Source organism: Poecile atricapillus, chromosome 5 (genome assembly GCF_030490865.1).
Source record: "Poecile atricapillus isolate bPoeAtr1 chromosome 5, bPoeAtr1.hap1, whole genome shotgun sequence".
In the NCBI taxonomy this organism is placed as follows: Eukaryota; Metazoa; Chordata; class Aves; order Passeriformes; family Paridae; genus Poecile; species Poecile atricapillus.
This window is the reverse complement of record NC_081253.1, coordinates 34616474-34637636: the sequence shown is the minus strand read 5'-3', so window position 1 is coordinate 34637636 and position 21163 is coordinate 34616474. Positions and strand designations below refer to the sequence as shown.

Here is a 21163-nt window from a genome sequence, read left to right as displayed (position 1 = left end):
GGAAGGATCTGACTGGAGCAGTTCCTACAAATCAACCCAGTATGAACTTCTAAGCAAATGGGCTGGTCCCCTGTGAGCGACCGAACATCTTGTCCTGGGCATGTTAACAGCAAAGCCTGAAATAATGGAGACTTTTGGAAACCAATTTTGATAACCAGACTCTATTTGTAAGGTATTTAGAGCTAATAAAGCTGCTGTGGTCTTGGGGGTGCCCTTTTCCTTGAGCACAATGGGAAACTCTTCTTGTCAGGATTGCTATAGAAACAATGAATTATCAGGCAAACGGGACCATCCGGCAAATTGTGCCAGACGGGGAATGTGTGCTGATAACGTGGCAGCATTAATTTACTCTATTTTGTTATAAGTAGAGCTTGCATTGCCTATAGAAATGTAAAGAGGCAGGTGAGCTGGAGTGTCTATTATTTACAGACGCAGTTTGTGCTGTATAAATGAATTTTTCATAGGAAGACTTTTTAGGAAAAAAAGGCTTCAGAAACTACTTCATAAATAATTATGACTGGGAGCTTCAAATGTGCTTTGAAGGATGGGTGGATCTCCTTTAGCACCCCTTAAAATTTTTCAGCTACAACCATGAAGGTGTTGTAGAATGGGGTGCTTTGACTATGTAGGAGATACCCCAGCCCCATTACTCACAGCCTTTAGCACAATAATGCTGAACCATGGCTTGCATTGCCTTCTGTCATCTCACAAAACTGTGTCACCCATAAGCAAATGCAAATATTATTAGTATGTTGATGTGCTTGTACTGTATGGCTTGAGAAGTCAACACCAGACTGAAGTATGATCCAACAACAAGAAAGAAGCAGAAACTCCTTGGTATCAAGCGGATAACCTCTATATTAACTGCATTTTTCTCAATGCCACTTGGGAGGATGTTCCTCTATTTTTAAAAAGAAAGAAGACATGAAATGTGGCAGGAAATCATTGAGCTGAGAGGAGTTTGGCTTCAGATGTGAGACACACCACCATGATCACAGAGAAGGTAGGGGAGAGGTGGGAAAGAAGGATGAGTGAGAGAGGACTAGGCAAGAGAACGCTGTATTTGGATGTAATATATGAGCTGGGAAGAAAACAAAAACGCCCATGTTTTTGCATGTGGGTGATGGGAAAAATACTGCATTTTCTACTGGGCTGAATGAGGGTGGTGAGGCACTGGCACAGGTTTCCCAGAGAGGTGGTGGATGCCCCAGCCCTGGAAACATCCATTGAGGGTCAGGTTGGATGGGCTTCTGAGCAACCTGATCTAATTGAAAGTGTCCCTGCTCATTGCAGGGGGTTTGAAAGGACTTTAAATCCAACCTAAACTATTCTGTGATTCCGTGAAATGTAAGTGAGGCCCTTGGAAAAGCAGGTTTCCAAAAAGTTTGATATATACAGGAGGACCAAAAAAAGAAACAACATGATGCCCTAATTCAGAGCGGACAACATAGACCTGTTTTAGGACTCTTACACTAACTGAGTACTTAAATCTTTTTGCTATGAATGAGATATAGACACCACTAAAACCCAAGTATAGTCTAAAATGTTCTCTTGAGATCAGCCTTCAGCTGCGGAAAATACAATTACGAAGCCTGTGTTGTACTGGCTGATGCTGAAATTTTGTCTTTATAAGATACTTTTTCTATTATCTAATTGGGTGGCTTTTTTCAGGTTCCCAGAGTACTCTTCTTTGTGCTTCAAGGGAATTTTTGTTGCTCCTCAAACAATAATTCTGAAAAAAAACCTCACACACACACAAAAACCAAACTAGTGCATTGCACCACCCCACAATGGGCCCAGTGTTGATGTCGGATTAACTGTCCCCAGTGAATGCAGAGCTCACATCTCTCTGCCTTGCCTGGAGCTCCACTCTGCTCTGCCTCTGGGGTTATGATATCATCTCTGAAGTCCTGCAAACACAGCTGAGCTCCACACTGCTCCCATTGTAGGTCCCTCTTCTCAAAACATGGAGCTGGGGATCTCGGCCAGATCTCTGCAGAGTATCTCTGCAGGAGATGGAGGAGGTGGGGATACCTCCATGCCACTCTTTCTCCCCAGATGTTCCCCACGGTTATCTGCAAAGGCCATGTACTTCCAAAGAGCTGCTCACCTGGCAGTGCACAAATAGAGCCTGTATTTATCCTTCTGCTTCTCCAGGTGTGAACTGAAAAGCCTGCACCTATAAAGGAACCCCATAACTGTCTTGACATCAGTTCGAGGTGGGTTATTTACAAGGGTCTCAGCTGTCTGGAGGTGAGAAGCCATCTTCTTGCACAAGCTTTCTTCTTGCATGGGCTTTTGGCTGCTTATCATGTGCGAGTGAGGCTGTGCTGGGAGGCAAGAGGATACCCAGGGGAATATTTCTCTCACACCAAGTGTTTGTATTTGTGCAGAGATGCCTGCTTCCAGCTTCGTGCACTTGGGCACGTGTTGCCTAATGGACCAGGGCTTCTCATTCAGCTCGGCTGACAAGGAGCATCTCTGTCACCACAGCTGACACACGCCTGCTTTGTTAAATGACATAAGATGCTGCAGTGCAAGGCACAAGTTATCCCATGCTTTCAGCTAAACAATTTACTACTGTGCTGCAAATATCCTTCTCTGGTCCAGCAAGCGGGAGGGACATGGAGCTGGTTTTATGTGTCCCAGCTTGGTCAGCTCTGACGCTCTTGACATTGTGAGGAGCAATGGAAACAAAGTGATGTGTTGACCTAATGCCCTACATTGCAGGGCATTCAAACCTAGGCAGCTCTCAAACTGCCTGCCAAGATTTGGCCCCATGTGGCATTTTCTGCTCTGCTGCATCTTCTCCAACCCTCCTGCCTCTGCACCATCCCGGGTGTAAGCAAAGCCAGGGGTTTGGAATGCGTGTTTCTGGCCGCAAAGTGAAGTATTTTCTGCATATCAAGTACTCATCAGCGACTGGGAACGCAACCAAGGATGTAGGGGAGGAGAGGAGGAAACCACACTTGATCCCACAGAAACCACAAACCTAATTTCACTGAAGGCAATTAGCCAGGCACTCATTTGGTTGGGGTGGCTGTGCTACTTTGTAAAACATGACCTTTTAATGAGCTGGGGAGGTGGATCTGCCTTTCTGCTAGTCTACACTGGCAAAGGAAAACCACCAGCAGTTAATTATCATCAGGAGACGGGAGCAGGGGTGAAGTGGCCCTCAAAACCATCTCTGTGCACTTCCAAGTCCTGCTTTGCAAGGCGGGATCGTGTTCCTGATCCCATGCCATCACACTCAGCCGCCCTCCCAAAGGCACCAGGATGCTGCAGCATCCTTGGCTGGGCAGTGCTGACTCAGGCACAGGGTCCCGTGCCTGCTCCCTGGCACTGCTGTCCCCCAGATATTTCACAACTAGATATAAAAATCCCTGAGTTAGATGCTTGCGGCTGTGCTCCCTGCAAGGGGAAGCAGTAAAAGGCTGATTTATGCTGTGAACCACAAAAGCCTTTTATTGCTGCTTTTTTTTTTTTTTTTTTAATGTAACTGTCTTGCCCTTAAATGTCTAATCCCTTTCTAAGAGTCTTGTGGAAGTAGCAGGGCTCTCCATGGGTTAAAGGCGGTGCTTCTCAAGAGGATCAAGCTGTCTACCAGGTCCCCAAAGCCCCTCTTGCCCTGGCACAGCCAGTCCTCCTGTCAGCAAGGGAGGAGGGCAGCAGTAAGCCATGTGTTGCCAGCATGGTCCACCACATTCTTCCAGCCCTCAGCTTGCTGGGGCTGTTGGAGAGTTATTCCATCAGTTGTAGTATTCCCTGGCAGTCTTGGGCCCTGCTGCTCCTTCAGGGAAGAATAAAAACCCCAAGCTGATCTAACAGAAACAGGGATTTAGGAGTTTGACTCCAGGCGTATACTTTTAAAGATATTGCCCAATTATTTCTTCATTTTTATTAATTGCGATTAGTCATTTATGGCCCCTTTTAAATTCAACTTCTCAAGAAAAATATTGCTTTAGAAAAAAAAAGGAAAGTAATTTCATGAACAATTAGCAAAAGCTACAGCTGCACCATAAAAGAGAAATACTGGGTGGGGGGAGGAATGTTTCAGATTGACTGGGGCATGGAAGTTGTCAAATGGATGGAAAGCCAGCTGAGATCCTAAGGAACAGGTGATGCTGGAGAGGGGCAAAAGTACACAGGATGGCATTGCTCAGTTCATTGTCAGGCCTCATGTTAATTAGTGGCTTTATTAATGATTTGGAAGTGATGAGAAGTGTTAATTGCATCAGAAAATGATGCTACATTGGAAAGAGCTGAAGCAGAGGTGAGAGCAGAAGAAAGAGCAGCAAGAGAGGCAGGGAGGCTGAGGGATGTAAGAGGGATTTGATTTCATTCAGGCTCTGGGGGCTTTTCTACAGTTTCCCCCAGTAAAAGAGCAGCAATGTTTGTGGACACGGATGGGGCCCACGGAGGTCAGACAGCAGGGTTTGGTTTGAAGCAAGAACCATGGAGACCCTTCCTGTCACCCTCAAGGGAGGAACAGAGACTTGCCTGTAGTGTAGGGCAGGCAGAGTCCCTGCACAACGAAACTGATCGGCGTGGAGGGGCAGCTGACTTCAGAAGACTCTAGACTGTATAGCAGAGTGTGTTTAAAAGAAAACTGTAGAAAGGTAATTCTAATCCCTCTTCTTGCTGCACAGCTGAACTGAAGGAAGGGGGAAAACAAAACACAGATTAATGTAGAAATTGCATTTAATGATCATCTCGAGAAGCCATAGGACAAAATCAAGGGAGTGAGCTGCCACAAGCTGTTAAGGAGAAAAGCCTCTGCCCACCGGATGCCAGTGTTGCCCAACATTAAATCACATGGAGAAAACTCCTTTGGCAAGAGAATATTTGGTGCTTAAAGACACCCATCACTCCAGCTATCCAAACACCACCACATTCAAAAGCACACCTGCAACTTACTTGGTGACACAGTTAAATCTATTTGCAACTCACCATTCTGGAGGTAGGCAAAGGTGACAAAGCCAAGGACGAAGCACTGTGTAAAATTTTAGTTTTACTGAGCGGGCCCTAAAGAAGCCCAAGCAGAGTTTTATTGCGCGGCTCCTCGGGCTGACAGTCTCCATTAACCATCGGTTAATACTGCAGCGTCAGAGCGAACCCGGAGTCGTGGCCCTGTGCTGTTAGAAAGTGTCCTTCATCCCAGCAAGAGACCTCGGGGTGACAGTATTTTGCATGAAGAGCCACTGGTGTAAGAGCTGAGCCTCTCAGCTCTGCATTGCAGTCAGCGTGTGGTGTGCCATCCCTCCACGCCACAAATAAATCTACAATTTCTCAGCTGGGTGCCTTTGGAAGCCACATACTAATACGCTTATATGGGAAGAGAGACCAGACAAGGTTCAAATAAAGAGCTCATGTAATAAATAAACATGAGGTCAGTACGAGAACAGCAATAATTGCTTTGTATGACAAGATTTGCATAGCAAACATTTGTGATTAATGTACAGCCAGCGTCAGGTAAGGAGCCTTCACTATCGTTGCTCCATCTGCACCTTCCAATCTAGAAGGTACAGCAGCTCCAGCCAGAGCAATTAGTCACTGTTTACTGAGAGGCAGATTGAGCAAAATTTTTCTAGTTCAATATTTGAGTGAGTTTCGCCTCACAGCCTCCCGTTGGATCCATTTCTGTGCCAGGCAGGGATCACGCTTCTTTCCTGGGGGTGGCAAGGTGGCAAGCACTGCTGCTAATCTGCTCGGCAAGGGCATGGCCTGGATCCCAGCCTCTCCTGCTGGCTTCACCCAGGTGGTGTTCCCAGGGAAAACCCTAAGGAAGAGGCTGAAGACCCTGCATCTCAAGGCTCTGCTTCCCAGCTGCCTCTTTCAGCTGTCTCTGCCTGCCTGTGAACTGCCCCTTCGCCACCACTGATGAAGGCAGTGGGATGCAGCACCGAAGGCAATGAAACCTCCTTCTTTACAGCCTCCTTTCTGCAAAGCCTAGCTAATTCATTCCAGCTAAACTTTCAGCTCTTTGGCGAGAACCATAATCTGACTTGAAATACTACCTTGATTTGGGGATTTTTTTTTCTTTTTTTTAAAAAGCATGCAAGCCTCTGGCTTCTCTGGAAAGGAGGAAGTTTGGCTGGAGGGACTGATTCCTCTGAGGTTAATTCCTATGGGAAAACCATTCCATTGGAGCCGGTTGGAGGGAAGGCACTTACTGCTGTGGTCCTCCACTTAATCTGCTTGGGGTGCCAGGGAAAGCTGTTGGCATCACAGGGAAGTCACTCCAGGAAGTATTGCACAGATCACCTGGAAGGGCATAATGAGAGTTCCTTCATGTTGATGAGATCCAGAAAGGCTTGGTCAGGATGAGCAGGCTTCAAAACCTAGGACACACATTTTGGGGACATGAAGCGAAGAACTGAAAGTGTTCTTCCCTTGTGCACTTGCACTGTTCAGTTATGACTGAGGATGCCAATCAACACATCAAGAATGATAAATGGCAGCTGCTGTCTCCCACCTGTGATGAGATGTCGAGATTTTCAGTCGCTGTCTTGTTGAGACAAGCCTTGATGAGACACCGGTCCCCTGGACCTGTCGGGGAGGACATTTGTATCAGCATTTCACCCTTGTGCTGGAGTGGGTGGTAGTGAGGGGGATACTGGGCTGATGCTTGCAGGACCTTGGCACTGCAGCTGTCCCCACCTGAGAGCATTTAGGAGGTGCCACCAGGCTGGCAGGGGACATCAAGATGGGGGGTGCATTGGTGGGAGATGCCATTACACCTCTGTGCCCCACAGAGTTGGCGGCAGGATGGAAACCGTGGCTCTCATCAGCCGCTTCAGTGCCAAGTCCACCCACCACCACCACACTGATGAGAGATCTCCAAGGTGCCACCAACCTGCCCTGCTGCCTTTAAAACCTCTCTCCCTCCTTTCCAGCCCTTCCACCCTAAAGCTTTCCACCTGCCTCGGCTGAGCACCGGGAAGCCCTGTACTCACCTTGGTGCTGAGAGCGCAGGTGGGGCGCTCTTCTTTGCCTGAGGGGCTGTGAGCATTCACGGAAGTGGGTGTTTTGGGGCAGAACCCAGGGAGAAAGGTGATAACGCCACGGTCTTGTCCGGATCAGGTGTATGGGTGGGTCCCACAGCAGAGCGGAGCCCGGGCGCGCTTCACACTGCCCACGATGCTCTTCACACTTCAGCTGCGGCCGCCGCTGGGACGGGCTCAGCCCGCACCGGGGCCGCTGTTGTTTCGGGGGGCTGTGTCGGGAGGTGTCCCTGTGCCTCCCGGAGCAGGGTCTCTCCCCGTAGCACCTCAGGGGACGGCAGAGCTCCCTCGGGGGCCCGCTCCCGCCGGTGTTTCCGCAGCCGCCCCTCACGCAGGGGCCGGGGGGGTGCCCGGGGCGCGCACCTGCCCCTCAGGCTGGGCGGGGCGTGGCGAAAGCGCGGGAACGGCTCGCGCACACGAGCGCGCGCGGCTCCGCAGGTGCGGAGCGTCCGTGTGGGGAGGGGGGGGCGCGGGGCGGTCCCGCGCGGCGCCGGCCCCCGCCCGCCCCCTCGCTCCGTCCCGCCGCTCCTCCTCCCTCGCCCCGCTCGCTCCTTCCTCCTCCTCCTCCTCCTCCTCTTCCTCGTCGCGCTCCCGCCGCTCCGCTCCGCGCGTGCTGGCGGCGCAGCGCCCCGCGGCCCGGCAGCGGCGCGGCCGCCCCGTCGGCGCCGCGGCGCGCCCGCGGAGGGGCGGCGCTGGGGGCGGCGGCTCGGCGGCGGCAACTTTTGGGAGCCGGCGGCGGCAGCGCGGAGGCTGCGCGGGGGATGGCGGCGGCCAGGCAGCGGCGGCGCTGAGGCAGCGGCGGCGGCGGCGCGATGCCGGCGGCGGCCGGGGGGCTGCTGTGGTGGAGCTGCTGCGTGCTGGCGGCGGCGGCCGGGGCCCCGCGGGCCGCCGCGGCGGCGCAGGCAGGTGGGTGAGCGGCCGGGTCCGCCGGGAGCGGCCGGAGCGGCGCGGCACGGCCGGCGGGGCTGCGCCTTCCCGACAACTTCTCCGTGTCCCGGTGCCGAGCGCGGGGTGCGGGAGTTCGTGCGGGTCCCGCGGAGCGGCGGCGGCCAGAGGGCGACAACCCCCCGCGGGAAGCGGAGCGGAGCCGGCGGTCGCGGATCGCCCGCGCAGCAGCGCTCCGTGTCCCCGCTCGCTGTCCCCGCCCGGCCCCGGGGCCGTCTCTGCCGCCGGAGCCCCGGCCGGGCTCAGCGCGTGTCCCCGCAGGTGCCGCTGCCGCCCCGACGGGGCTGCGCTGCCGAACTTGGCATCGCGGCGCGCCGGGCGGACGAGGCAGCGTTCGTCCCCCGTCCACCTGTGCGTTCATGTGCGCGGCGCGTCCCGACCCCGCAGCGTAAACACCGCGCCGAGCTGTTTGCGCACGGGGGAGGGCGGGCGGGCGGCTTGGAAGTTAACGCTGGAAAAGGAGCTTTTTTCCTCCGGCAGGGTCTGCCCGGAATTTTTAACTTTCTGGAGGGGAAACTTGCAGCGTTGGCTTGAATTTTGTTTTCCTGTTAGTATCCGAGCAGCGCTTTCTGCCGCCGTAGTACGAGCTGTGCCGGCTGAGTCGCCCGGGGAGGGCACGGGAATCGCCCCCCGCTGCATCGCCGCTTTGCTGTGAATAAAACATTAAAAGGAAATTTCTTCAGTCTTTGTAACTTCGCTTTTTTTTTTTTCCTTTTTTTTTTTTTTTTTTTTCCCTTCCCTCCCCGGTGATGCAAAATTTATGCTGTTTGGGCGGTATTGGTGCAACAGCTCCTCGTTCTCACAATTTAGTTTATATTTTGGGGCTTTATGTAACAGAGAGAAGGAAGGATACGTTTGGTGAGAAGCGAAAGGAGCGCGTCCTGGCTTTGCCTGCCTGATTGGGCTTCGAAGGCGGTTTTTGATCTTGGGGCACAGTTTACTTTTTCGCTGTGTGATTGTTTCCTAACCCTCTTAATCGGGAGGGGTGAAATGCTGGGCTGCTGCTTTCTTTTATATATTCTCTTCCTGCGGTTTGAATCGGTAAATCCCCGCTGAAGAAGAATGGCACTCCTCGTTTCACAGGCGCTGCTTCATTGTACCTTTTTGCCTGCCTCCCTGTTTACACGCAGCCTGACTGTTCGCCTCACTTGATACTTTTCTGTCTCACACTTTTCCCGTAGCCTGCCCCGGTTTTGGGCAGCAGCCGTCCCCACTGGGATGCTCCCGTGCTCTCCAGCAATCCTTCCCACCGCTCGGACCGGGCTGTTGGCGTGGATGATCGCAAAGACTCTCCATTGCTGGATTTATACCCCAGTGAAAATAAAAAGCATCGGTCCAGGGTTGCTCGCCTGCCTTCTTGCCGTCTCTGGGGAAGCCTCCTGGATCTGTGCTGCTGAAAAGCCTCTGTGCCCTGCACTGTGCAAAACAGAAAATCCGTTTATTAAAAGAGAAGGGTTGGAGTGACATTTCCTATTTGGAGGGGTTTAGGCACTGCTGTGGGCACTGGCAGCTCGTAATGATTGAGCCTTGCTACTTGGTGCTTGCTGGAATAGCAAGGCAGGCTGGACAGGGAGCCGTGATTTTCAAGTATTTAGGACCCCCCAGAATTTGGGCTCCCTTGGCTTTTGGGGGCTATAGGATGGGGCTCTGGCTGCTGCCCTCATTTGCAGTGCATCGAGAGAGATGGTGATGCCGTTGCTCATGCAAGCAAGCTGTTGGCCAAACTTTTGATTTCCTTATCCCATGTGTGTTGGTTAAGATATAAATATGTAAACACGTTGGGGTTTTCTGATTTCTTCTGTCTCCGTGCTTGGGCATATAATGTTTGCAGTGCACAGCTCAGTCGGGGTCACGTGAGCCAAACAGCTTGGTCTGTTACCTGGAAGCTGGCGAGTCTTTGTTCTGCTTGAAAATAGCTGATAAATTAAGTCCATTTTCTGATATGTGGGGTTGGTGAGTTGTTAAATAATTACAGCCAAATTAACTTAGTCCTGTTTGAAGTATTCAGCTGTTTTGAGAATAAATGTACTTAAAATATTTTCGCAGTTCATTTTTTTTCTTTTTTTATTTCCTTTTTTTTTTTTTTTTCCCAGTGAGAAGCGTGTTCAGGCTGATGTATGGGCAGTCTTTTAATTTCATGCCTTTACTCCTCTCTGGGCCATGTCAGATGGGACATGCCACACGCCTTCAGAGAGAATCAGCTCCTCTCCTTTGCTACAGCCCTCCTTGGCACCTCTCCCGTTTATTCCGCCTCGATGTCTATTTGATGGTTAAAATTAGGCTGAGCTCTGAGTGCCTTTGCAAAGGCACGATAAATATTGACTGGGAGTTTCAGCCTGTCACTGCCATCAGAGGGCTTGGCCCCTGCACGGGGGTTGTTCTGTCTGGGTCTTTTTACCAAGGGGGGTGGGTGCTGTTGTGGGCTCAGCGCCCTGCCGGGTGTCCCTGCTGGGTGTCCCTGCCGTACCATGCAGCCCTCCAGGTGTGTGTGGGGACATCTCTTCACGGTAGCCAGGGCAGCCTGCTGCTGTCCCCGTGTGTCCCCTGAGAGCACTGCCAGCCAGCGCTGCTGCAGGGCGGAGAAAACTGGTTCTGGAGCTGTTTTGGGGGCATCCCCAGGGATCCTGGGGCAGCTCTGGCACGGGGTTGCACCACGCAGGCTCTGTGCCTGCACCTGCTCTGCTGAGACCGGCGCTGCTGAGTGCCCCAGTGACTGAGTTGTGACTTTGCTTTTAAAAAAAGAGATGGTAATTGATGTTTATGTGTATGGAATTTGGCACTAGGAGCTGTGCTTGTAATTAACATGAAAACAGTAATAATAAAGACCTGAAATACATGCCTTATGAGTAAAGCAAATGAGACTTGGCAGTAGCAGCTCACGAAGTGGGGAGCCTTTCTCCTGAGTCTGCATGCTAGTGAAGTGGGATGGGTAGCAGAGAGCACATCTGGTCCATGGCAGCAAAGGGTGCCATGTGTACCCTGTGGGTGCTCCCAGCTGAACCCCAAGAACTGCATTGCACTCCTGACCGTAATGCCAAGTTGTTCTGAAGTGTGCTCTCAGTTTTCTAGCAGGACATTAGCCACACACCTTAATCGAATTAAGTTTTCAGGGGATTTTAGTTTGGTTGGGTTTTTTTCTGTCGTTTTGTTTTTTAATTAAATTTAAGCAAACCACAGCACGTTGACTCACCCCCTATGTGGAAGCACAGCCTGTGATCCAGAGCATGCACATCTTCCGGAGGCTTTTTGGAGAAACACCTTTCTGTGAGTCACTTGCCAGAGCTGGGGAGCTGCTGGGGTGGGTGCTGAGCATTTCCTGGGCAGTGGTGGTGGGGTGTGCGGGGTGGCCAGCCCGCAGCCTGCCTCTGTGAGCATCTCTAGGTGGCAGCAGCCCCCAGGAGCTCCCGGCATGAGGGAGGACAAACCGCCCGGAGCTGGGGCTGTGATTTCCCAGGCTCTGATCCTTCAGCTCAGTTCTCCTCCACACCCTTTTCCCAGGCCGAGGAGCAGCTTTTTAGGGGGCTAGCGGGGAATCGGCTGTCCCTGGAGTTCTGTCCCCACCTCTTGTGCCCCTGCATGTGTGACAGGGGAGGTGTCAAAAGCACACTGGGAGAGTGACCCAAACACTGAAGTGCTTAATATGAGCAACCATAGGAGCTCAGGTGACTTGTTCTGGAGGACTCGTTAAGATAAACAGTAAGTCGGTACCAAAGTGATGATTGGGTGCTGAAGGTGAATGAGTTCAAACTGGGAATAAAGTGCTCGGTCCTAAAAGCACAGGAGCTGTTGTGGTAAACTAGGAAAGAAAATAGAAGATACAGGGTCACTTAGCAGCACAGGCTCAGATTAGATGGTCTTTCTGCAGTATGTATATTTGCTCAAAAAGATGATGTAGCCCATAGGTTTAATTTTTTTTCCCTGTTTTTGTATGACAACAACCCCTCTCCTGATTCCCTTAGGACAATGAGAATGAGCCAGTACCTGGTGGTTGGTGTGGGACAATAGGATGGTTTCCTGGAAGCTTCTGAACTTTGTGTCCTGCCTGTGCAGATTGGGGTTTAGTGCTGTGCAACCAGGCATTTGTGCTCTTAAAACCATGGGCTTGTGATGGCAGCTCCGTGGAAACAGCTAAGCCAGGTCTGCCCTTGTGGTCTCTACTCACTCTCAATGCACTGAGGCAATTTTGCTGGGAAAGGAGAGGGGGCTTGTTCCTGGGATTTGGTTTTTACTGTGGCAGGAGTGAAGGCAGGATGAGGTGAGTGCAGCTGGGCTGTTTTCTGTGAATCACTTGTGTGCTGACAAGTCCTCAGGGTGTGCAACAGGCTCCGATTTTCACTGACTTAAAGGTTTTGCTTTTGCAAACAAGTGCAGGCTGCTGGCGGATTTTATGTGTGCCCACGTAGCCAAAGCTGAATTATCCCATGGGAGTACTGCAATCTGCCAGAAAGATTCATCATTTCAGCAACTTTAGTTAATGTTTGTTTAGCGACTTCTTGGTTTGGAGGAGCACTTTAAGCCGTGCTCGGTGGCAGTTCCCTTGTGATGAGCTGTGTGTCCACGTGATAAATGGTCTCATTTCTACTGTCCGCTACCTCTGCTGGGCATATGGGCACATGCCAAGCCTCCTGAAGTCTTTGAACAGCTGCTGCTATATATATCTCCTTATTTTCTTTTTTTCTCCCCAGCCTGCCAGGGAAACTTGTCCTTCTTCCCACTTTGCATAAAGGGTGTGCAAAGTCCAGTACAGATGAATATTTGCTTGTGCATCAGTGGTTCGTGAGGGTCTGATGTTGGCTGATGTTTGGGCAGCAAAGTCAATAATTCAAACTGCAGGAGCACATACTGGTCACACCATAAACTTGTGCTGAATACCAAGGATATAAATATATATACGAGGAATAGAAATTCATACTGCAAAGAGTATCAAAAAATATTTTTCTTTTCTGGTGGTAACTGCTTTTAATTTCCATGCCTGAAGCCTATAAACTCTAGTTCCTGACAAAGGAGGAGGTAGGAAAATCAAGTAAATAAAAGGAAAAGTAAGCTTCAGACTTATAGCAGATACAGTTCTTTTTGAACTATAAAAAAATGATCAGTCATTGTATAATGTTCCTAAAGTCCTTTTTAGTGACTTCTAAGATTATACTCGTGTTATGTTCAGCTCCTTTCTCTCCTAATGTCTGTGCAGCTACACATACAATAACTGAATGGGCATTTATAACTTGGATCTTTCTTAATCTCCTAATAAGTCAGCAGTGCAACGTGGGCTCTTGTCACATGGTGACATGCTCCTGTGTCTCATCACCAGCTGCTGTTGAGCTTACAGAAATACAGAGCTGGCAGAAATCTTCCAAAATCCCACTGGGGACCAACCCAAGCTCAGAGCAGTGCTGGCTGTGGTACTGAGCTGCCCCATGGAGGCAGGTCTCCCTCCTAGGCTGTGTTCCCAGAGGAGCTGCAGAGGAAGCTGGGCTGTGGGACATGCTGCTGACGGGCTTTAAATTCATGTGGAGAGGCTACTGTGGCACTGCAAGGCATTATGTGACCTTCGCCTGCAGCTGCTTGACTAAACTGCCTAATAAATGTCTATTAAATAGAGTTGTGGTACCTGACCTCTCTCTTTTTCTCACCCCTCCCGATTGTGATTCATGTAGGAAATGGATCGTGCCAGAGGGAGGTTGGATAAAAAAGCTTGCATGCTGTAAGAAAAAAAAAAACAACCCAAAAACCCTTTCTGAATAAAATTAGGTTATGGAAAAATTGGAAAAGCCCAGAACTGCCAAACAGTGACAGAGCCTTGGCTGTAGTGTTGTTGTGAGAGCAGAACTCTTGTGTCCCGGGTTGGTGACGATACAGTGGATAAAGCTCTGAAGCCTATGCCTATCTTGCTGACTTTAGCTGTGGCTTGGCTCTTTCTGCTCCACTGAGACTCTCCACATGCTTCTCCCATCCCTTTGTCTCCCGTTTTCCCAAGAAAGCCTCTCCTATGGGGCAGGCGCCTCTCGGTTGCTGCCGCTTGCAGAGTTCTCTGAGCAGACATTGCAGATGCGCTTGCACGCTTTGCATTTCAGCATATGCTTAAATAACCTTGGTGTGCAGAGCTGAATGTGCAGGGAAGAGATTTGTGGCAGCCTTTGGCTCATTTGAAGCCCTGGGAGCTGCTGAGGACCTTGTCCTGTGGACATGGCTCCCGTGGCGGGAGCTGGTACGGGCAGGTTGGAGCTGCTTTGGTGCACGCACAGGAAGAAAAACCATTACACTTGATACATATCCCAATGTTCAATTTCCATTAATTGAAATTACGTTGAAATATTGAACATTTTAAACATAAAAGTTTATGTACCGTGGTTAGTATGCTAATGGAATATTTTAGTAGTCTTTTAAGGTTAATGCCGCAGCCAGATGCAACGATAAGCATTTGTTCCTAAGAATTATTTTGCTTTAACCCCTTTTCCAAGATTGTCCATATTCTGGTGAGTGTTCATTGGCTGCGCTGTGCCTGCCAGCCAGCTGTCATTTTAAGGTGGTCTTTTTGTCATCCAAACCACTATGAAAAGTTGAATTGTAGTTATTTTTGCTCATTATCTTTGGCAGTAAAAATGTATTTATCTAAATTTAAATTGCTGTTTGCTGAGGATATGTGACAGTATTTAGAATTCAGTATTATTTTATTATCTCTTTGAAAGGATAAAAAAAGGCTCATTTATTTCAAGAGATATTTCTGCAAGCATGTAAAAATACCAGTGAAGTAGCTAACGTTTTCCAGTTGTTGTTGACTTCAAATTTAGCAACCATTGTCCCTGTTGATATATTTGATGCTCTAAAAATGTACTTGCCATTAAGTAGGAAGCTGAAGTGATTGGTAGGCAGATAATATTCTTCAGTAGCTATTAATAATGCTCAGAGGACATACGCATTGGAGCGTATGGAAAAAGCCATGGAATTGTGTAGGACGGAGGCAAAAATAATGCATTTAGCTGTTTGATTTGAAAGTCATCCTTATGTACCACAGTGGCTGCTGCCTGAATTAGCACATTGTGAACGGGAGAAACCGATATGCAAACAGAATAGTGTGCAGCTAATTTTGTTTAGGAAATTGAGGTTCGATCCTTGCTGTTTCACTTCTTGCATGAGCTGACTCGGACCTGGTGGTGAAGTGTGTGGGGACCTCATTCCTCAGGGGGCTTTGGTGGTCGAAGCTGGGAGTTGTTCCTCCCAGAGCCAGCTTAGCTCGTGGGAACAAGGGAATTAATAGCCCATTAAGAGAAAATGGAATTTTTCAAAACAAATATAAAGCCATTGCCACTCTTCCCTCTTTCTTTGTTCCTTTAGCCACAGGATGACTTCTGTGTCAGTGCTGTGAGTTTCTCCCTGGATTTCACAGCATAGAGTATTTCTTTGTCTCCTGGAGTTTTGAACTGCTCTTAAAATCATGCATGCTTGGATCCTCTCGTGCAACATGTTTTAAACTGCTGCCAGCTCACGCAGCTGTGCAGCCCTGGTGTCACCTGGGGCTGCACTGTGTATTGGGAAGATCATGTTAGAAAAATGTGGAATTATTAGAGCCTATAAATAGTGGTGATAACTTGTAGAGCATTTATGTTGCCCTTGTGCTGCATAACACACTGAAGTCCTCGGCTAGGTTTGTTTCTAGTGTTGCTTCACGTGCCACTGTGAAACTTCATTATATCACGATATAACAAGCAGCTGCTGTGTAAATAATGTGGTGCCTGCAGCACAGGTGGGGGGTTCATTCTGGAGCAGCCAACAACTGTAGTGATGCTTCACATTTTCCCTGGCTTGGTCCAGCTTCTTAGAAAGGAAACAAAATGAGGTCTGTGCTAAATGTTTCTGGCTGTCCAAGGGTTTTGGTGTTCAGCTTGAACCTTTAATAAAATTGCTAATAAAAGATTATTTAAGAAGCTTTTACTTGTGGTGGCAAAAGATTGGGGACAGGAGGAGATTGGTTTTTTTTTCCTTCTGTTTTTGGAAAATTAGCAAACAGATTCACACAGTGTTATTTGCTGCAAATTTCTTCATGTTAATTTTAATCCCAAGATCTTGGATTGTGAGCATCTCAGTCTTCACAGAAAGAAGAAAAAAACATCTTTAGCTCCTCTGCATGCAGAGAAAAGTCAGAACTCATGTAGCTTAAGGAATGGGGGAAAAATTCCAGTGATTATTTTTGTAAGCCATATTTTTAAACCCTTTGTAGTATTTTGTACGGAGACTGGTTGAATTGTGGTTTTGCAATGTCTTGCAAATATTACTGGTGGAATTGGCAATGGAAACGTGGGTTCATTAAGACTTAATAGCTTTGGTCCAATTGCTGCCACGACATGTGGTTAAGACATTAAAATATGTGGGCTATGCCTCATGCTACAGTACAGCAATTACTGGGTAGGTGTCCTTTGATACTGGAAAACAATCTTGCCAGACTGTTGCTGTCGATATGAATAATCCCACTCTTGCTGAAGGCCCATGGAAATGAGACAAAACATGGCAAATAGTGGCTTTTTCCAAATAAAGACTACAGAGTATGTGTGATTTCTGTAGGTCCTGTCTGTCCCAGATGGATTCTGTCCTTGTGGGTGTAAATCTTCTCCTCCAACACTCTGTACCTTGGGCTTCTCCTGTGTTAAAAGTGTCCAAATTGTTCCAGGCTATGTGAGAATTGCTGTGACACTTGTTTCCTTTTGGCTTTTTTTTTTATCTTCTCTGGCTGTTTTTTCAGTGATGTGACAAAGTGACATTAACTCCTGGTACATTTCCTGACATTGGTGTTTGGGGTCCATCTTTTTTGGCTCACTGGTGACTGGATCCTTGTGACAGGGTAGCCCCTGACAGGTTTAGATTTGTTTGCATTGCCTTTTGGGGTCAGTGTCAGGTTTTCATTGTGTGTCCTGAGCTTTAATGCTGGTATTTCCCTTGGGTATTGATGGTGTTTCAGTATTTTATGAGGCAGGGCTGGTGGAGGATGAGCACTGGAGCAATGCCAGCAAGGAGGAGGGATGCACTGCTTCCTGGCTTGTTGCTCCTTGATTTGGGTAGTGCTGATGTGAGCCAAAGTGCCAGGGTTTTTTGGGGTCCCAGCTGACTCTTGCAGAAGATCACCAAAGCTCATCTTATGTGTGTTCCTTAAACCAGCAGTTGATTAAATTGCCTGAGAATTGGCAGCATGCCATTCCCTTTCCTAGGAATATCTGGAATAAACCCCCTGTTTATTTGATGGCACAGTCTGAGGCTTGTTCTGGCAGGTAAAATGAAGCTTTCCTTGGGAGTCATCAGTATGAGGTGCTACAACAGCACCATTTCTTGGATCACAAAGCCTGGCTTACTAATATTAAGGAGGGTATATCTGGGTGCCATGCAACACAGGATTTTGGTGTCATGTGGAGATGTAATAAAGAAAACAATTAGTGGCAGGTTCCAAAGTATCAGGGAAGGGCAGAGAGGAGCAAAGGCTGCCTCTGTGTTCCTCTGTGGTCTATGTACAGTTGTGGTGGATGAAATGCATGCCTGAGGGAATTAGAGTTGGTTTTCCCTGGATCTCTCCAGGTGTCTGTGGCTCAGGGACCATGATATCAGGTCTTCCTGCTGATGTTCATCCTGAGGAAGGTGGCAGTGGCTACTTCAGTGGTAGTCCTTGTTTTTAACACTCTGCTTAATTTCTTTCCCACCAAGTTTGGGTTTCCAGCAATATGATTATTTATGGATTTGTAAGTCAGAAATATCTTGGTAATTGCTATATTGCTTTGCCCCCAGTAGCAACAAGCATCTTAAATTTAATGCATCATCCACACAGAAAATTGATATTTGGCCAAAACTCGCAGGCTCTGACAGCTAATCTTAAAGAGCTTTTGCTTGATATGTAAAAAAGAGACTTGTGGTTGACATGCACAGGAAAATGGATAGTATTTAGGATTATTCCATAAAAGAAAAATACTCCTTACGATTGGCTGAAAATAGTTGAGGATGATTAAATTTAGATAAAAACCTCTCCCTAGAGGTCAGCAATGCGAAGGCCTGGGACATCAACTGCTTGGATCATGTGCAGAAAACCCTGCATCACCTCATAATTCAGAGCTGCATTTTGCCTTATCTTCAGGGTTTGTCTGATGAAACTCATGAGCTGCTGACCACCTTGCTAAGAAGTGCTTGTACTTTGATTTTCCTCCCTAGAATGCATCTTGAGTAGGAAGAAAGCCCCAGAAGTCTTTCATTGAAAGAGTTACAGTAAGGAACTTTCTCTGATGAAGATACCTGGCATGTTTGTGCAGATATTTAGCTTTCAGTCACAATTTAAAGGACTAGAAGTTTCAGCAGAAAAAATTGTGGCTCAGTTTGTTGGCCATGTACTGCATTACACTCAGCTTACATGATGTTCTTATTTTTTGGGTAAATACACATTTCAGCATCTTTTTTCACTATTTGGTTTAGGGTCAGTAGGTCTGGATGACTGGGCTTCAAAACTACTCAGTATTTATTTATTATATACAGCATTTGTGTTCAATAGAAAATGTAAGACCTGATTTCAAAATTAGGTGCATGCAATTATGCAGTCAGGTAATCACACATGTAATTGCTTGCACAAGTGGTCAGATGTGTAACAGTCCATTTGCATGCAAAATGAACCTATTTTGCAAATTTGGCTTGGAATATTCATGGTAGAAAACATGGCTTTCTGGAGATGGCTGTGTTGTCAACACCTTACCTTCCATTGGTATCTTCCTTTAATGAGACTGGTGTGGTTTAGTCTTCACCTCAGTGTTAGAAACAAGCTCCTGAATAAGTGCAGTGCCTCTGGGCTCTGCTTTTGATTTGCTACAGAGCTGTGACAACTGTTGAAAAGATTGTGAGGGGAATGTGTGTGTTACACCCATGCACGTATTAAATTTAAGAACTGCTAACATGCACAAAAATGAATTGCTCTGGAGTTTACTGTTTTGATGACATTTAATGCTTTAACAGTGGCAGTAGAAAATAGTTTGATTTGTATATTTTCATGTGTGCATTTTCACATGCCCTTCAGAGTTACTCTTTTTTTTTTTTTCCTTTTTTATCTGGTGTGCTGTCAAAACACTTCAATGAAAGAGTTCAAAGCAGCAGCTGAGGAATCTGTGGAAATACAGTCATCACTTTGCAGTTAGTGAAAGCACTTGTTCTTCTGGCATGGATTCTGGCATGGGCAAGGCTTTGTCTCCCTCTTGCCACTCCATGAGTTTGAACATTAATTCTCCTTTTCCTGAAAATCCATCAGGATTGTGTAACTGGCTCAATGTGTGTAGGCTGTAACCTCCAGAGAGAGGTGATGGTGGTGATTTGTTATCAAAACTTGGTGCTGTTTCTGAGGAGGGAATACTTGTTTGTGCCTTTAGAGAAAGGTTTGTGCTTCTCTCCAGACTGGGATGCAGGAGCTGCTGTTGTTCGAGTTGTTCTCATAGAGCAGAGAGCCTTGCTGCCACCCATGGCATCATCTGACTGCACGTTTTAGGGCTCAGTGTGGCATTTTCTCATACCTGAAAAATTAAATTTGGCAGAAACCTTCAGTAGTTGTTGTCTGGGATCTCAGAGTTCTGAAGCTCTGGATAGCTGAAACCCCAGGCTAGGCAAAGCCTTCAGGCCTGACCTAGGGCAGTGGGGAGGGGAGCACAAGGGGCCATTATAAATTAAATCTCTCTTATTTTAGATGTTTTGGATGGAGTTTTCCCTTGAAGCTTCAATGGCAGCGGTGTGTGGCTGTGCAAAGTGCCCACTGCTGCTGTGTAGGTGGGTTGAGAAGCAAAAGCGGTTTCTCAGCTGCCCCTTCGAGCCAAATCCTGCAGCTTTGCCCAGAGAATCAGCGACCTTGAGTGGCTCTCTGCACATCAGACCAGTGCTCCCCAGCTGCTGGTGGTCCAAGTGTGCATGCAGCTTCTGGCCTGCATGGCTCCTGCTGCTGTGCTGCTCCCTCCCAATGAGGGATTTTCCGCAAGGAGTCACCCAGTGCGCATGTGGGGAGGATGTTCTGGCTGAAGGGCGAGGTGGCACCTTGGTTTCATGCTGGGTTGTCTTCCCAGAGCGATGGTACGCTGAGCCCGAGAAGGATTAAGCAGGAGCATATTAAGGTCACTTTTTATTCCTGAGCTAGAGGTTTATGTCCTCTGTGCATATTAATTTCACAGCTTGAGATATGGGAGAAAGGAGAGCAAATAAGAGTACAAGTGTGTTGGGTAGCCTCGGCAATTGAGCTGGAAGAGAGAGCAAAAGCTAACAAGCTGCTTTTCCTTTCTATGCTGCATTAGCATGAATGCTGTAAAAATGGTGGAAAGATCCAAGCCCTAAACTCCAAAATTACCAGCATTATATTTTAATTCTGTTTCTGTCTGTGTGGCATTTAATTTCTTTTGGCTGGTGTTTGTGAGAGGTTATGGGGGGAAAAAACAGGGAGTTGAAGGTTGCTGAATGCAAAACTAAAATATTTTATGTCTTATATGCTTATAAAACAGAGGTTGCAAAGCTCTTCCTTGCACCTTCCCAGTAGTTTTGATGAGGATTACACACACACAGAAGGTGAGGGAGGTGGAGTCAGAGTTTGTAGTTGACCTGCAGCCAAAAACACAGGTGGAGGATTGCTCCCATACGGTGTTTGAAAGAGGCAGCCAGGAGTGGGAGTGGTGTCAGAGTACAGGAGGCTCTTTGAGCTCTGTCCTGGCAGCTTTGATAAATTGAAAGTCCTTTGACTTTTTGTGGGATGCACAGGCAGTGTTTTCAAATTCCGATGTGGGTGATTTAATTTTCTTTATTCTTCTGTGTAGGACCCATCAGCCTTAGGGGAGGGTAGGAGCTGGATAGGAGATTTGTGGGCAGGAAATTCTGGCTCTGTGATGTTAAATTTGGGATTTGCCTTGCTGGACTTCCCAGAGCATTTAGGTGTGGGTGGAAAAGTTTTTGTGGCCATTGGTCACCATTTTGTGACCACCTGCTCTTTTTTTCTGCTGTGGAAAATGTGATCTTGAAGACTTGTAAGCTCTCCAAAGCCATGGATTTCTAGTCCATGTTATCCATTCAGCTCCACGAGATGGACAGCCTTCTGAGTAAAGGTATAAACCCATAAAGCATTCCAGGATAAGAAGGGATAAAAAAAATGCACTGTGGAAATTATAATACTAATTATATTACATTAGTACAGAGGAGCTAATAGCTCTCCTTGCTCCATAGCAACTGCTGTGCTT

General features: G+C 47.9%; 1 protein-coding gene and 1 long non-coding RNA gene across 3 annotated transcripts in view; one reads left to right on the top strand and one right to left on the bottom strand.

The window, feature by feature from the left end:
* Window positions 1-4735: 4735 nt before the first annotated feature.
* Window positions 4736-7417, bottom strand: LOC131579482 (uncharacterized). The gene is made up of 3 exons (XR_009277718.1): window positions 6957-7417; window positions 6476-6549; window positions 4736-6341 (listed from the first exon to the last, which is right to left on the bottom strand). It is a non-coding gene; the product is annotated as an uncharacterized LOC131579482 (long non-coding RNA).
* Window positions 7418-7603: 186 nt separating this feature from the next.
* Window positions 7604-21163, top strand: part of ERBB4 (erb-b2 receptor tyrosine kinase 4) — a 559751-nt gene continuing 546191 nt past the window's right edge. Inside the window, exon 1 of one of the 2 annotated variants that reach the window (XM_058839468.1) lies at window positions 7604-7910. In XM_058839468.1, coding sequence (XP_058695451.1) covers window positions 7817-7910 — 94 coding nt within the window. In that variant the 5' untranslated portion in view covers window positions 7604-7816. The remainder of the gene's footprint in view (window positions 7911-21163) is intronic. The other variant, XM_058839469.1, reaches the window with a different exon arrangement.